The following is an 18,116-nucleotide window of genomic DNA, read 5'->3' on the forward strand; positions in this document are numbered from 1 at the left end:
ATATGGTGCTGGCTCAACTGGTGGTCAGCATGTAGAAGAATGTGAATTGATTCATTCTTATCTCCTTGTGCAACACTCAAGTCTATGTGGAACAAAGAACTCCACATAAAACCAGAGACACTGAAACTTATAGAGGAGAAAGTGGGGAAGAGCCTTGAAGATATGGGCACAGGGGAAAGATTCCTTAAAAGAACACCAATGGCTTGTGCTGTAAGATCAAGAATCGACAAATGGGGCCTCCTAAAATTGCAAAGCTTCTGTAAGGCAAAGGACACTGTCAATAAAATCAAAAGACAACCAACAGACTGGGAAAAGATCTTTACCAATCCTAAATCTGAAAGGGGGCTAATATCCAATATAGACATTCATGCCTATGAGTGGAGGCATGTGCATATCATGATGTGCACACGGCAGTCAGATGTCAGTCACCACCTTATAGCTTCCTTGAGGTAGGGTTTCTTGTTGTTCAATGCCGTGCACACCAGGTTTGCCAGCTGACAGGCCTCTGGGTTTCTCCCATGTCACTGGGGAAACAATGAGATTACAGACTTGAACTTCCATGTGTGGCTTCACATACATTCTGGAGATCCAAGTTCCGGTCTTCCTGACTGTGTGGCATGAATATCACTCACAAGGCATGTGCACAACCCCTGTCTCAGGTTTCTGAAGGAATATCTTCGATTTCGGAACAGAGCTGCCAATCCAAGTGGCTTTCCCATGCATTCATTGGAATTCATACACGGGTAGATTCTGAACACTGAGGCTGAGTGTGGGAATATAGCTTGCCAATAGGATTTCACATTGGCAGAAATACAAACAGCTTCCCTTATGGTCTCCCAAAGGAAATTATAGCAACTCCAGAGACTCAAATGGTATGAGATTAACAGATATCATGTTTGTAATTTTGTTGGTGAATAATTATCTAGGATATGGTGAGAACTGAAAGAAGAAAGATAAAGACTTTGCAAAAGACAACACACCTTTAAGAGAGGGAGAGCAAGGATCAGAAAGGGACCTTTCACCAGGGGCCAACATATTTGCTGAAGTTGTCATTTCATAAAATAATGCCAGGGCCATTCGACTGTGTTGTACTTTGTGACTGTACTAGATACTTCAATTCAAACCCAAAGAAAGGAGAAGCAGCTTAAAAGAAATGAAGACCTTAAGCTCACCTTAGACCATCCCAGCTTCTAGTTGGGAGAGAAGAAAAGAAGTCAGACTTCAGCACTACTGCTGAAAAAAAATGATTTGAAAAAAAAATGATTTTTAGATACCAAGAACAGGCACTATAGGATCTACATTTAGTCTATCAGCCTCTGTGCTGAGTGAATAATGGACTTTGGAGTTTGAACAGGTTGAGGCAGCTGGAATTGTCAGTTCTAAACACCAGATAAGATAGATAGATAGATAGATAGATAGATAGATAGATAGATAGATAGATAGATAGATAGGTGGGTATCTGGGTAGGTGGCTGGGTGGATGGGTGACTAACAGATAGATAGATAGATAGATAGATAGACAGACAGACAGGGCAAGAGCATACTTCAAATAGGCCCTCTTAAATCTTTGGCTGCATCCAGACTTGCATACTCATCTGAAGAAAGTATGAAATATGGGAAAAGACCTGAGCAGAGTGGGAGAAACAACCCCAGGTCTTCACACTGGATTGGCAAGTGTTTGTGTTTCTAGGTAGTAGTGTGATGCGAATACGAGCATTGAGCAGAGTCTTCACAGGACACTGCTCTATAAACACAGCCAAAATAACTAGACAAGTTTATTCCAAGTATTTAACTTGGAGAATGTGATGGGAGATTGGGTTTTTTCCCTCTGTGCCAGTTGGTTTCTCACCAGCCTTCAGAGACACAGGGATTTGCTTGAGTGCTCACCCAGTGTCCCAGAGCACAGAAAGAAATGAACCCCCCCCAAAGCCAGTCCAACTAAAGTTCCCCTAACCAACATAAGCCAATTCTGTTCAACTAGTATTTATCAGCTCCAACTGTGGGCCAGATTCTTCTAACTGTGAGGGTTACACAGGAGCAAGGTGTGACTGGAAAGTGCTTTCACTGTGGAGGTTTCTGCTCAGTGGGAAACCGAGGAGAACCAGCTGAGATCAGGCCGATGTGTGCTGATGAACATTTTGACAAAGGTAAGTGCTGAAGGAAGGACCCTCAGAACTCCCTTGAGGATTGGAGGTATCTTCCTAGGGAACATATGTCCAGAAAGAAAAGGAAGGGTTGACCAGATGGAGAAAATGAGTGTGTCAATGTTCCTCATAGAAGGGGTCTGAGAAGCAGCATTACACCCTAGTCTGACATCATACCACACAGTCCTTCCTGATCCTCTCCTAGCTGTATGAAATTCTATCCCAGCTGCATGTGGTCTTTGGAAAGTACATAGACTGTGAAGCTGAAGTGTAATGGGGACTCCATCTACGCAGCTGTGAAAAAAGTCATCACTCGGGAGCAGGTAGAACTTTTTATGGATGTAGATCATGGGATCACCCATGATCCTGTAAGCCCTTACCTATACTCCTAGAGACAAAAAGACATATTGGCTTACCAAGGTGTACTTGGGTGGAATGGTTCCTCCTATTGTCTTGCTCTATCTAAGATGAGCAGATGTTTGTTCGAATTTCTTTAGGACAAGTTCAGTCAACACTTAGACATACTGTCTCTTACCACCTTCATTTTGAGAACTAATATCATCCCCATTTGAGTAATACTTCCCTTTCCCCTTTTTGAAGAGAATTCTCAAGGTGACAGAAAGAGTTCGAGGAAACAGTTGACTACACAGCAAAGACAAGGTTGCACTGGAGCCAGCTCTACTCCCTTGTACATGGGCTTCAGAGCAGGAGTGCCCATGTAGGGAAAAGAGACTATGTCACAGTGGCAATTATGATTTCTGAGAGAGCCTTCTCAAGTCACCTGACACAGAAATTTTGCACAGAATTTTGGAACATTATTGAGCCTTCTGAAACATGCAGATGAACTCTTGGCTTCCCAAGCCACAGGTGTCACCCACTGTAAAGAAAAGCACCCTTAGCTAACAGCCTAGAGTACCAGCTTGCCAAAGACAGCTCTGTGGAAGCTGCTTGGGTTGTCTTCTTGTTGGGTTGTAATCTTCTTGTCATGGTACTGGGGTTCTGTGGACTTCTTTGATTGGTGAAATTGATTTTCAAAGCAAAGCAGTTCACATGGACTCCTCAGAAATGGCTTTGAATGTGATGGAGTTCTCAGCATTGTAATTGAGATGAAATAATAGCAAGAATAGTGATCTGTTGACACCCACCCATTGCTTAATTTCTATATGCTTCATTGGTTCTGTGGAAGGACAAATGCTCAGGAGACAAGCTTGGGCTTGTGTATTGTTTTGTTTTGGGGGGAGTTCCTTTTCCATTCATTTATTTATTCACTTTACATCCCGATTGCAGCCCCCTCCTGCTCCTCCCTCATATAGCCTCTCTCCTCTTTTCCTCTGAGAAAAGGAAGCCCCCACCCAGGGTACTAACCCACCATGGCACATAAAATCACTGCAGGACTAGGCACACCATCTCCACTAAGGCCAAATAAGGTTGCCCAGGGAATGGGCATGGGCATCACATGTAGGGAGAGAGAAAGACGCAGGAGAGTAAATGGAAATTCAAGGTGGGCATGGGGAGGAGGAGGAGGAATCTAGAACATGCCAGAGACCTGGGATGGGGGAGAGTGGTCTCCAGAGAGTCTATGAGTATGACTCTAGCTGAGACTCCTAGCAGTGGGAGATATGGAGCCAGAAGTGGACACCTCCTGTAGCCAACAGGACTCCGAGTGGAGGGATAAGGACACCAACCAACCCACAAAATCTTTGATTTGAAATTTGTCCTGCCTTCAGGAGGTGCAGGAGGGACTGCATATTCTTACAAATGTTTGTTAAGAACTTACTGGCAATGCCTTTAGCAGTGACGTTAGAGCTGAGTGGTCTTCCTGATCACGGAACAGGAAGACATTCCAGACATCTGGGGAGTGATCAAGCTTGGATACTCTAGACCTACCCAAACACTTTTTTTTATATTAACATAACAATAGTTGATATTTTTGTGCTGAATTCCTATATTTCCCATCACCTTACAAACAATGAAGCAACTACAAGCACAGAGGTGATCTATAAAATAATATTACAGTAGCTAGCTTGTTACGAAAGTTTTCTATGTGTTAAAGTCAAGCCCTTAAATATTTGGATATACATAGATGCCGAGTTTAAAGGTAACAGCCTTAATTGCACACAGGTCTTTACAATTAAATCCTTGAATGGATCTTAGAGATGTAACCTACAAGACAAGCAGTCTTGGTCCTGCTCTAGGTGGCATGTAATTTGGTTGCCTGTCTTCTGGTACAGTGCTTTGCTCATGACTCCCCAAAATAATTCTATTACTCTTGATGGCTTCCAGGGTAAACTCCATGTTCCTTAGTTTGTAGGTAAAGTGACATATTAGCTCTCCATCTTCACTCTCTGGCACCTCCATGGACTCCTGCCCACCCAACCTCAGGAATGTAAGTCATATTCTTGTGTTCCTCTGCTGTGTGCTGAGGGGGCTACCCTTTTCTAGCTTTAGCTGGGCTGTGTGGCCCAGCATCCAGGTCCAGCTTCCCCTCTCTCATTGCTCAATAAGGTTTTATAGTTTCTCACCAGCAACGATAAACCTTGTTCACCTTAGAGACAAATGGATTCAATGGGATACTTAGGAAAATCTGTAGGTAAAACTTGGATACTGGAGACCTGATCTTATCAGGCACTGGCCAAGAAAAAAGCCCCATGCCTCCCTGTAGCAGGGGAGAAGGAAGGCTGTGATGGCTGTTCCTGGTTGTCAACACAACTATCTGAAATGAACTACAATCCAGAAGTAAAGGGCACACCTGTGAGAGATTTGTCCCTTGGTTTGAAGTGGGTGAGTCCACTTCTAGTTCAGACCTTTGAGGTAGGGAAGACACACATCTTTAATCTGGGTCTTAAGGCTGGAAGACAGAAGCTTTTAATTTGGGTCTTGAGGTGGGAAGACTCAATGCCTTTACTGTCTGGTCCATGCCTTTGACTGGATGCCTATATAAGAACATAGAAGAAGGGAGCTTTTGCTCTTTGCCTGCTTGTCCTTGCCTGGCTAGCACATCCGTTCCCTCAATGGCATTGGAAACTACTTCTGGATTTCAACATATGCTGAAGACAGCCAGCTTTGTGGCACTGAGCAACTACTAGATTCAGGGTCTTTCCATTCATAGCCAGCCACTGTTGGATTAGCTGGACTATATCCTGTAAGTCATTCCAAAAAATCCCCTTTCTATGTACACATATAGATGCATTCCCTGAGTTCTGTGATGTTAGAGAATCCTGACCGATACAAAGGCCTATGAATCCATGTGATCTTTTACACTGCACATCTCAACAGAAAAAGTCAGCACTCATCCACAATCTGCATCCATTCTTTCACTTACAGATTATATCAGTGTAGTAATTAAGAATATATTTGTATAACATAAAATGTGTAAAACATTACCATTTAAGAGAACTTGGTAAATATGTATGTTGCTTATTATTTTTAATTCTAATTCTAACATTCTATGATCATATGAATTAGGTTGTCAACATAGCATATCTTGAATTCCATGACCCTTGGCATCACAACAAGCTCCTGATATTATGAGCCTCAATAAAATGCTTGTGGAACATTTTTTTATTATTAATCTATAGCAATAAAACTATTCAGTGAAATGTCTTACTACCCCGAGTCAAGTTATAACAAAAATCATTCCTTTAGAAAAACAACTTCTGAGCTCATGACGGTGGTACACAGCTGTGATCCCAGCACTTAGGAAGCAGAGACAGGAAGATCAGGAGTTTCAGGTTATCCTCGGGTCCCTAATGAGTTTGAGGCCATCCTAGGCTACATGAGACTCTGCCTGGAAAAACAAACAACAGCAAAACCACAAACAAGACTCCACAGGACCAAATTAAAGCCAGATAGGAAAATGCCCTTGATTGAGTAGCCAGAGTCCCAGCTTGCCGCTGACCAGCATTCCTGATGCTGTGACCCTTTAATACAGTTCTCATGTTGTGGTGATCCCCAACCATAACATTATTTCATTGCCACTTCATAACTAATTTTGTTGCTGCTATAAGTCATAATGTAAATATCTGATATGCAGGATATCTGCTATGAACCACAGGTTGAGAATCAGTGTATTACAAGCTCATGACTATGAGTCTCAAAGATACCAAATATGCTCACTTATGTTATGTCACTTGCCTTCAGGATGACATGATTTACATTTCCTATGAAAAATTTTAGTTCTGCTCAAACCTATTCCTCCCACAAGCCGTTTATCTCTTCATGTGGAACTCCTGAGTGGTTTAATCACAGACGGGCTCTGTTGACCATGGTTGTCAATATTTTGCAGAGACGGGCTTCACATGAGCCACGGGTGCACAGGAGTATTGGTTCTAGGTCAGTCTTTTCAACCACATCCAAAGCTAGAGATTATCACTTTTGTCACACTCCTGGAGTGGATGCTTGAAGGTTCCATCTGCGTACACAACTGATGAACAGTTAGGGCTATGCACCGTGGAACCAAGGACCAGAAGAACTGGAGTAGATTGCATTTCAAATATGGGGAAATTTGGACCCAGGAATATTTCATAGGATACAATTGACACAGAAGAATAGACCAGTGTTCTTTCCACAACATTACACCCTCATAATAGAATAGAACAATCATGTACTCAGTGCTTACTAGCAACAGACATTCTGCTTACACTAAAAGTTATTTCTGTAAGATTCGAATTCAGTAGACTGAATCGTTCAGGCCCCTGTATATTGACACTTACCATATATATCAGACAAGGTACCAAGCACTTCATATGCATTACCTATTTTTATTATTCAGCATACCCGTACGCTGAATAATATGAGGGACATGTCCGTATAGCATGCACTTTTCCAGTGAACAAACTGGAAAGGAGAGAAACTAAAAATTCAACAAAAATTAATTTGCAATCTCAAATGTAGTTGAGTTGGCAGAATGCTTGCTTAAGAGGCATAATGAAAACCAGAACTGCATAAAACCCAGCCTAGTGGTGCATTCTTGTAATCCCAGTACTCAGGAGGTAGAGGCAGGAAGGTCAGAAGTTCAATGCCTTTCTCAGCTACATAGCAAGTTGGGGGCCAGCCTGAGGTACATACGACTCCTTCTGTCTCTCAAATAATTAATTCTGGCAGCCATTCTGTCCCTGGTTAATGGCATTGTTGCTGCCCATGACAAATGGTGTGTATTTGTGCCATTTTCCTTTGTTAAAAAAAATCATTATTTGTTCACTTGTTTTTCTTGGCATTTGACAAAATACAAGAACGCTTTTCTCCTGGCATCTTCCTCCACCACCACCACTTTCCCTGCTCTGGACACATGCATACAGGCATCATTTGGAAAAGTCTACTCACTCAGTCACACGTCCCTGAGAGAGGGTCATGGATGGATGAAAGGGAGAGAACACCCCCATTCCCTCAATAGCTAAAGTCTCTGCATCAATAATCAGGGCTCTTCATTCATTAAACTCCACCTTGAACCCTTCACCAAATCACAAGGCTACTTCTTGCAAACAGTCTCTCTCTCTCTCTCTCTCTCTCTCTCTCTCTCTCTCTCTCTCTCTCTCTCTCATTGCTTGCCTACTATCTAATCCAGCCTCAGCTTCCATGCCTACCCTTCTCCAAAAACAGTCTTTTCTGTAAAAACAGCCCCCCAGCGTTTCCTTTGAAACTGTCCAAAGATTGCCTGCATCACTCACAGTGGACGTGAGAGTCTGTTTAATGCCCAGGGGCTAACGCAGCCCCTCATCTCACCTCACTGTCTGCTTCTCAACACCCAACCATATCGCTTTCACTCTCCGATCCTCAACACTCTGCTCTATGGGAGGCCAAAACTACACTCATGCTAATTCCTGGGGGTTGTGAGTATTACATAATGTCGGCATATGGACTTGTAGATGAAACCTATGGCTCTTTAAATGGTATTATCCTAGGTTACTATTAGATCCAACCTAATCATACTTGTCTCACTAGAGAGATGTAAGAGAAGAAGGGTGGAGAGAAGGGAAAAAGAAAGAGGAGGGGAGGGGTAAGAGGAGTGGGGAGAGGAAGAGGGGATCATGATGATCATGGAAAGTGATAGAAGAGTTAAGGTTGTAGAGCTAGACAACATCAGCAGCTTAAGCCTAGGAGCTGCTGGAGACAAAATGGAGAGTTTGTCCTGGACCTCAAAAGCACAGCCTTACCATTCCCTAATCAGTGGATAGATAGATGATAGATAGATAGATAGATATGTACATATATATGTATATATGCATATGTTTAGCATCCTCCTGAGTGCTTGGATTATAGGAACACACTATATGCATGATATATATGTGCATGTGTGTATATAGATATATGTATATGTATGTATGTACACACACACACACACACACACACACACACACACACACACATCTCCCAGAGCTGTAAGACAGTGTCTGAGCTGTTTAAGCCACTAAGGTTTCGGCCATTTGTCACAGGAGCAGTAATAGATACACCCATCTTTTGAATATTTCTTGCTAGTGTTAACAGCTGGCTACAGTTTCTCTCCATGCAGTTACTGTCTGTCATGTTATAAAGCCAGTGCCCATCACAACTCTGGCTGGGAAGACCAGATGAATGAAAGTTAGCCTGGAATATAGCCAAGGATAACCTTGGACTTCTGAGCTTCTTGTCTCCACCTTCTAGTACTAAGATTAGATTTCTGCCAGCACTGGAAGTCTTATGTGATGTTCAGGATAGTGTGTGGTGAATATGTTGGCAAGAACTCTACCAACTGAGATATATCCCAGGCCCGAGAGTAGCCATGCTTTTTTCTCTCGTGTGTATGTGGTGCATGTCTTGGATGCATGTGTGTGTGTGTGCGCCTACATGCATAACATGCATATGAAAGATTAAGGCTGACATCAGCAGTCTTTTGAATTGTTTTTCACCTTATTCGTTGGGGCAAAGCCTCTCTGGTGAAGCCAGAGCTTGATAATTCAGCTAATGTTAGTAACCATCTTGCTCCAGAGATTCCTATCTCTGCCTTGGGAGAACTGGAGTTACAGCCAGACTGCCGTGCCTACCTGGCATTTACATGGGTTCTGGAGATCTGACCTCCATCCCCACACTTGAGCATCTAAGCTTTAACCACTGAGCTATCTTCCCAACCTTCATTTTGTTAACAAGAAATAGCAATATACACATGAAGGTGACTGCTATCTGTATTGGTAGGAGATTGGATGATTTGTTTAACTCTAAATCATAACCTTTATATTATCGCTGTAATACAAAGATCACCAAATGCCTTTGTTTCCGTATCATAGGCATTAATTATTAACACATGGTTGGCATCTAGGTACTTCTCAAACTATTTTACATCCTCAGATATTGAGTTTTATTGGCGTTGACAGAGCAGACACGATGACAGACACAGCATTTTCTAACCAAGTATCTGAAGTATGTGCGACCTTAGAAACACAAGAAGGAGGAGACTCAAGCGCCTGAAAGGAGATAAGACTTTCTCTCGCTGGCTTTGGTTTCATTTTTAAAAATATCACTGCTAAAAAAAAGAAAAAAGAAAAAGGAAAAAGAAAGAAAGGAAGGAAGAAAGAAGGAAAGAAAGAAAGAAAGAAAGAAAGAAAGAAAGAAAGAAAGAAAGAAAGAAAGAGAAAAAATTAACCAAGCATGAAAATGCAGTTAACATTTGTCACAGGTGTAAAGATTTGAGCAGCAATTTCTGGTCACTTGTTTAAATGCTTAGAATGTGGTTTGCCTGGGGTTTATAAAAGTCGATGATTAAACACACACTTGAAATGAACTTTCTAGTTTGGATCATTTTGAGAAGTCCTGGCACTATTCCAAACGACCAATTTAATCTTCTCTGAAGTATAGCTGGAGACCCACTCGCTAGGACATCATACACTGTCCCCTGATCCACAGAGCAAAAGAAAGGAACGCTTCACCCTGTGTAGGTGTGCCCGTCAGAGACAGCCCTTACCTTCACAAACAGGAAGATCTCAGGGTTGCTGGTAGCTGCTTCTTTTTCTCCCAACCCAATAGCAGCAGAAGGGCTGATAGGGGAATCCTGGCTTGTGGCAAGCACCTTGCTGTGCTGAACCCTGAAGCTCAGTAAGGAAGGCACATCTTCCTCCGTTGCTCCTCCATTCTCCTGAGGTTCCCACGGGAGACGCTCCGGGTCCTGGCTTAGTGAATGTGAGGAAGGCACGCCTTCCTCGGTTGCTCCTCCATTCTCCTGAGGTTCCCACGGGAGACGCTCCGGGTCCTGGCTTAGTGAGTGTGAGGAAGGCACGTCTTCCTCGGTTGCTCCTCCATTCTCCTGAGCTTCCCAGGAGAGAGGCTCTGGGTCCTGGCTTGGTGAATGTGAGTCTCCCATGGAGACATCCCGAACCGCCTGGGACTCTGAAAACACCTCATCCGGCAGGAGGTAGCCATCTGCTTCTGGCTCCAGGGAGGCTGGGGTGGCTTCATCACTTTTTGAGACATAAGGTGACAAGTAATCGTACTCGTGGCATTCTAGCCTGGTGGCATACAGATCATTTTCAGAGTCTTCATGGACTCTGTCATACAAAGGAGCGTCACTTTCCTCCTGCAGGTCTGGAGCCTCATCTGTGCTCGTCTTTTGGATTTTATCATAGGTATCACTGTAGTCTTCATTCATGTTGCTTGGTCTGGCAGATCCTTTCCCAGGCAGAACGGAGTCGGTTGGGGCTAAGGAACGGACTAAGGGGTGATGCTTTGCCGCCGCACAGCACGGACGATTCAATGGGCTTTTGAAGAACAGCCCTCAGCAACAGCTATCAATGACAGGTCTCTAACAATCATTTACCGGAGCTCTAATAAGCAAACCACAGGTCCATTGGACCAAAGATAAAGTTCATCCACTTGGTTAACTCCTTCACTACGGATGACAACTCTCAACTAGACTCCGATGCTTCCTCCACACCCCGCAACTCTGAGAAGTTGAAGTATCAATCCAGTCCAAGTTGAAATTCTGAGCAGTTAGCCTCTTGTGACTCAACGGAGGCGCCCCCTGCTGCAGTTACCTAACTACTGACCCCACACAAGGGTTTCCCACAAGTTAGTGGAGAACCATAAGTCAGTGTAAACCAGTCTGCTTGCATCCATATTCAGCACTTTTTCTTTTCTTTTGCAAAATGCAGCTCTTTGTCATGAATTCCACGCAGCCCAGCTGCCCAGCCGAGGAACGGATTTCATTTACAGCTCTTATCTGGAACCCCCAGGAGGTGATTAAATGGCAGAAGGAAAAGAAGATAAGTGCCTGTGGACTCATCAATACAAACCACACCAAATGAGACTCAAACATTTGTGGCTTTGGTTTTTATCCCCCACCACCACCACCACCCCTCCATCCCCCCATTGTACATGGTTGTCCACAGTCGACAGATGTCCTCTGTGCTGCTCTTATGCACGGGATTCTCAACTGAGCTCTAAACAACAGAAACAGAAGATCACTATCCTGGGAAGACAAAGGAAATCCTAACAGCACAGAGCTAACTATGTGAGGTCTTGGGTGCAGTTGAGCTTAGCTTGAGTTGAGGAAGTTGTGGTGCTTATACATGTGCACAGAACACAGAAATGATCTCCTGACTTATTCAGAAAAGAGAAAGGGCTGCCTGATCTGACTCTACCTGATACCTACAATTCCACTGGGCTCAGGATGCATGTCCATTATAAGCTATCCCTTACTCCATCTCACGTTTTCTGTGTGTGTGTGTGTGTGTGTATGCCTACATAGGTATTCATGTGGGTGTGTGCGTATTTGTTCAGGTGCACAGACATGTGTATGTGGATGCATAGGGAGGCCAGAGTCTGATGTCATATCTTCCTCCACTGCCTTCTGTCATACTTGTTGCAACAGTGTCTCTCACTGAACCCGGAGCTCATGAATTTGGATAGGCTGACTGATCACTAAGCTCCAGAAGTCTGCCCGTCTCCACTTCCCCAGCTCTGGGTTACTGACTACATCAGTACCCTGCTTTCGGACAGCTACATCTAGCTTTCGCATGGGTGTTCAGGATCTGAACGCATGTCCTCATGCTTGCACAGCAGGCATCTTACCGACGGAGCCACCTCCCAAGCCCATTTTATATTTTCTAAACAGTATTTCCCAGTTCTACTGTCTTTGAGTTTCTTCCCCAAAATATGTGCTTAGCATGAACTGTTATACTAACAATGTCAGTCAATGGCAGGAGACGGATACAACAGGGATTCCATGGAGTTGAAATGAAGCTGAAGAGTCACACTGCTGAATTTATTCATTTTTTTTCTTTTACTGTGATGAACATCATGACCAAGGCAAAGAAAGGTGAATTGATATTATGCTGTATCAGAGGGACAAGTGTCTGTAATGGCTGGGTAGTGGCAGACAGGACGGCTGGAGTAGCAAGTTCAGAATCACACCTTGAACTGCAGGCAGGATGCAGAGCAAATTGGAAATGGCAGCGATGGCATACTTCCTCCACCAAGGCCACACCTTCCAAACAGTACCCACTGGGAACCAAGGCCAAGTCTATGGGGAACATGCCATTCAAACCAGCTCTCAGAGCAACCTTGTAGACACCCTTGTAGGTTGTAATCACAATGCCTTACTCAGGTGTCTGTGGGGACACTGGTGTAGACAAACCCACTGTACAGCAAGCGATATGAAAAAGCATATTTTTCATATATATACATATATACACATTATATAATTGTGTAAAGTGGATAGTACCTGGTAATAATAATAAATGACTATGTTACTGGTTTATGCATTTGTTATATGATAATTTTGTGATTGTAGAGTGTATGTTCTCTACTTAAAAAATAAAATAAAATCTTTCTATAATACAATCTGCCTTGTTAGCCTGTTAGCAAGCTCACACATGTTATGTTTCTGAGTTTTCTTAGTGGGCCACATTTCAGGAGTCTCTAACCATTTGGTCCTATGATAATGGTGTTATCAGCTACAAGTGTGGTGGGTGGCATTTATTTCATAGAATACAGCTTGGCCACAAGTGACCCTACATCATGTAGATTTGTGTAAATAAAGTTTATGGACATTCATACTATGAAGAAATCATCCAATAGTGCTTGGTTCGGAATTTCTTCTCCTCACTACAGGTGTGCAGGGAGACCGCACAGCTGCCTCTTGGAGCGTCTGTTGTGGAATCCTTCAGATTGGGGGAGGGGGAGTGTTTCCTGACAGGGTTTCTCTGTGTAGTCCTTGCTGTCCTGGAACTCACTCTGTAGACCAGCCTGGTCTCAGAGATCTACCTGCCTCTACCTCCCAAATGCTGGAATGTGGGATGTGCCATCACTTCCTGGCTAGACAGTTTTTTTTTTTTTTTAATATGAAGAAAACTTTCTGTTTATAAAGGAGACTCACACACATACTAATTTTTAGATAGTGAACACTATATTAGGTGATGTGATTTGTAAATTTAGAATATTTAAAGGTGGATTTGTGTTGCTGTTGCCGAGCCAAATGAAAATTTAAAAGGCAGAGGATGCTGTTAAGACTGCTCATCAAATCAGGCACTGAGAAGTAGAGCTTCCCTGGGCTAGCTAACCTATGTGCCCTTCCCAGATGCCAATGCTGTGGTTCCTTAGAGAACACGGATTTACGACCACAGCTGGGAGTCCACCCACTGTAAGGCATGACACATTCAGATGGTGGACAATCTCACCTTCCAGGTAGTGCGCTCAATTGCTATACATATGCAACATTTTCAAGCAGCATAAACAAGCCGAAAGGACAGATGGTACAGATAATGAAACTGAAGTATAGAAAAAGATTGCTTGTCAAGACATTTTATGTGAGTGTGGGTGTATGTGCATGTGTGCATTCTTCAGAGAGAGTGGGGGATGCTCATGAGTATTTGAGTACATGTGTGATGTATGTACATGTACGTAGTATGTGTGCTGCTTTGTACAAGTGTGTGAGTGTGTGCGATTTATGCACATGTGTATATGATATGTAGACATGTGATGAATGCATATGAGCATGTCTATGATGTATGCACATGAGTGTGTGGATACACGTGTGTGTGCAGTCCAGAGCAGGCTGTCCCCTCTAGTCCTTTACTGCTCCTACTGTCTGTCTTGCTACTTTGAGACAGGGTCTCCCAACGAACTTGAAGCTTATCATTTGTTCTAGGCTGACTGGCCAGGAAGACACCTGTCTCTTTGCCAAAGACAGAGGCACCAGCATTCAGTCATGCCTAAGACTTTTGTGTGGGTGCAGGAAATGCCAACCCAAGTCCTCATCCTGGCAAAGAAAGCACTCTTACCCTTGAGCTACCCTCCTGCTCCTGAGCTATTTCACTTAATAAAAGTTGTGTAGACATAGGGAGACAGACTTTTAGCAACAGGAAATGTGGGATAGGGGTACTTGAGTTCAAATGCAGGTGCTATCACTCGCAGCCCTGAGGATTCCTGGTCACAATCCTCTAAACTTTCATAATCATTTTTATGAAAATGGAATATCTTCCTCAAAGCATTGATGGGAAAAAATAAGTGCAATCTACATTTAAAATCTTAGTATCCAGCAGACTGCATAGGTGTTCTGTGCTAGTATTTTACAACTAAGCACCACCCGGAGTAACATAAGACTTCTAAAAGAGGAAGAAAATGATGGAGAAGCAGCATAATTAATCATAGCACGTTAGCATGTAGCTGCAACCACGTTTCAGGGTGTCAAACTGATTAGTATGCATTTGGAAACTTACTATCCTTCAGTCAACCAACCCCTACTAATCATGGTGATTGAATTTGCATGATGCAATAATTTCAACCTTGACAAAGTCAATCACAGTCATCATTTCTTACGATGTGCATAGGAACACATAAAATAGGTGGACATATCCAGACCCACTTAAAGACAGGGCTTCTGCCAGGGATGAGCCTGCGCTCGTGGTATTTAGGGCACTGGGCCTGTCAGGATGACACTGAATTTTCAATGTTTATACACACACACACACACACGTATGTGTGGGTGCTTTCCTAAAAGTGTGTTGTCTAAAAGTCAGCCTCAAAATACCACATGCTATAGTTGATACATGGTGATGGATAATGCACTGAAATTAATGTGAAGATGGTCATTTAAGAAAACAAAAACAAAAAACAAATGCAAACGTTTGAAAGAATCATGCTCATACCACTCCAAGGACTGAGAACATCTGGTGCATCAGCTTCGAGAGTCCACGAGGGGGCGCCATTGTCCTCCGTATCTGATCTAGCTCCCTAAATCTTGATTACTACTGCTTAAAAACTGTCTCAGAATATAGTCAACCTTGGGGCTTTCCCCCTAGGTGATTCTGCTTTAAGGAGGGAATCTTCAAGATCTAAACGTTGTTAAACACGTTTGATCGGTGTAAGTCGTGTTGCTTTAGGAATCAGTTTTACTTACAGTTCATTTAACAACTACTCATATTTTAAAAGTTTTTAATGTGTGTGTGTGTGTGTGTGTGTGTGTGTGTGTGTGATTATGTGTATATACATTTGTGTGGAGGCCAGAGATTGGTGTTGGACACATTCCTCTCTCCACCTTTCTTTCTTTCTTTCTTTCTTTCTTTCTTTCTTTCTTTCTTTCTTTCTTTTGTGTTGGGGTTTATTGAGCTTGAAGAACGCTGATTGGCTAAGTTGGATGGGCATGGAGCTAGGAACATCTATGTCATGTTTTGTTGTGCTTCCCTGTCCCTAAGCCCCAGTTCTTGCGTTATAAATGGGTTATAAATCCCACACATGGCCTTTATGTGGTGGCAAGGTTCAGAACCCTGGCACTCAAGCTTTGGGAGCAGACATTTTACCACTAAATATATCCCCAGCCCCTGCCTTTAAAAACTTTTAAAGAGATAAAATTGTGTATACTTATGGTGTACAATATAGTGCTTTGGTGTGTGTGTGTGTGTGTGTGTGTGTGTGTGTGTGTGTGAGATGGGTAAATATGCTTAGTTTAGTTTATAGACATTCTATTCTGTGTGGTAAGAACACTTAGACCATGTTCTCCAATCAATTTTCCAACATATAATATTTTCTTATTAACTCTAGTCCCCAAGTGGTACAACAGACCTGTTTTAGTTGCTTTCAAAGGTGCCAGGGCAAAATACCTGATTAAGGCACTGGACGGGAGCCATAGGATTCACTTTGGCTCATTGCTGCAGGAATGTCTGAGCTGCAGCCTGTGGGCTGGATGCAGCCTGACAGCAATAACCATGGCCTGACACAACCGTAGATGACAGCACCCTGGATGTCCCTGGCAGGCGGCACAGTCTGTTACGGCAAGGAAGGCATGAGGCATGACGTGGGAGTGGTTTATGTCTGTGGCAAAAAGACCTTGATCACATCTGGGGATATCAAGATACAGAAACGTCCTGTGTCTACGGTTAATTTTAGGACCCCAGCCCATTACACTGTACCGCCCATAATCTTCCCTCCCTAGACCCCAGAAACACAGACACAACCAGAGGTGTGTTGCCTAGGTGGTATCAAATCCAGTCAAGCGGACAATGAAGAGTAACTGCTATAAGACCATATATGAGTTCGTTCTCTGTCGTTGTGGTCAAATATCAGCTTAGAGAAGGAAGTGTTGTTTTGGCTTACAGTCCACAGTCCACAACAGTGGGGAGGCACGATGCTGATGGCGGGCATGGAGGACAACGTGTATCAGGCATGGTGGCACAAGCAGGGAGCTGAGAGATCACACTGTTTTTAATTTATTTAAATTATTTATTTTTTGCACTCCATATTCCATTCCCCAACACCCCCCCATCCACCCTCTGACTGCTCCACATGCCATACCTCCTCCTCACCCTGTCTCCATGTGGATGCCCCCACCCCACACCCCACCTGATCTCTAAACTCCATGGAGCTTCCAGTCTCTTGAGGGTTAGGTGCATCATCTCTGAATGAACACAGACCCAGCAGTCCTCTACTGTATGTGTGCTGGGGGCCTCATATCAGCTGGTATATGCTGTCTGTTTGGTGGTCCAGTGTTTGAGAGATCTCGGGGGTTAAGATTCATTGAGACTGCTGGTCCTCCTACAGCATCACCCTTCTCCTCAGCTCCTTTCTGCCTTCCCTAATTCAACAGCAGGGGTCAGCTGCTTCTGTCTATTAGTTGGTGCAAATATCTGCATCTGACTCTTTCAGCTGCTTGTTGGGTCTTTCAGAAGGCAGTCACGATAGGTCCCTTTTTGTGAGCGCTCCATAGTCTCAGTAATAGTGTCAGGCCTTGGGACCTCCCCTTGAGCTGGATCCCACTTTGGGTCTGTCACTGGACCTTCTTTTCCTCAGGCTCCTCTCCATTTCCATCCCTGTAATTCTTTCAGACAGGAACAATTATGGGTCAGAGTTGTGACTGTGGGATGGCAACCCCACCCCTCACTTGATGCCCTGTCTTCCTGCTGGAGGTGGGCTCTATAAGTTTCTCTCCCTACTGTCAGGCATTTCATCTAAGATTCCACTCTTTGAGTCCTGAGAGTCTCTCACCTCCCAGGTCTCTGGTGCATTCTGGAGGGTTCCCCCAACCTCCTATTTCCTGAGGTTGCCTGTTTCCATTCTTTCTGCTGGACCTCAGGACTTCAGTCCTTTTCTCTCACTCAATACCAGATCAGGCTCATCTCTTCCCTCCACTTCTCACCAACCCCTGTCCACTTTCTCTCCCAGGTCCCTACCTACCTCCCCACTTGTGATTGCTTTCTTTTCCCTCCCAACACATTTTAAAACACAAACATGAAGCAGTGAGCTGTAAGTAGGTCCATAGGATGAGACTATGAACTCTCAAAGCCTTTACCAAATGATGTACTTCCACGAAGACTGTGCTGCTTCTGCTGACAGCGCCCCCTACTGGCAATCAAGAGTTCAAACCTGAGCCTATGGGGAACACTTCTCATCCAAGCCATCACAGACTGCGTGAACTGTTGCCTCCTACCTGAAGCTTTGTATCATTTCACCAACACATCCTCACGGGAACCCCTTCCCCAGGGCTGACAGCCATGATTACATTCTCTGTTCCAGA

At 43.7% G+C, this 18,116-nt stretch overlaps 1 protein-coding gene across 1 annotated transcript in view; it reads right to left on the reverse strand.

Annotated features, from left to right (window-relative positions):
* The window catches only part of Clic5 (CLIC family member 5), a 149,799-nt gene extending 138,942 nt beyond the window's left edge, over positions 1-10,857 (reverse strand). Inside the window, exon 1 of the mRNA XM_029471464.2 lies at positions 10,077-10,857. Within this exon, the coding sequence (XP_029327324.1) occupies positions 10,077-10,757 (681 nt within the window). The 5' untranslated portion in view covers positions 10,758-10,857. The remainder of the gene's footprint in view (positions 1-10,076) is intronic.
* Between the last annotated feature and the right edge of the window lie 7,259 nt (positions 10,858-18,116).

The sequence above is a fragment of the Mus caroli genome, unplaced genomic scaffold (genome assembly GCF_978045245.1).
Source record: "Mus caroli unplaced genomic scaffold, Mus_caroli_1 scaffold_18, whole genome shotgun sequence".
Lineage (NCBI taxonomy): Eukaryota > Metazoa > Chordata > Mammalia > Rodentia > Muridae > Mus > Mus caroli.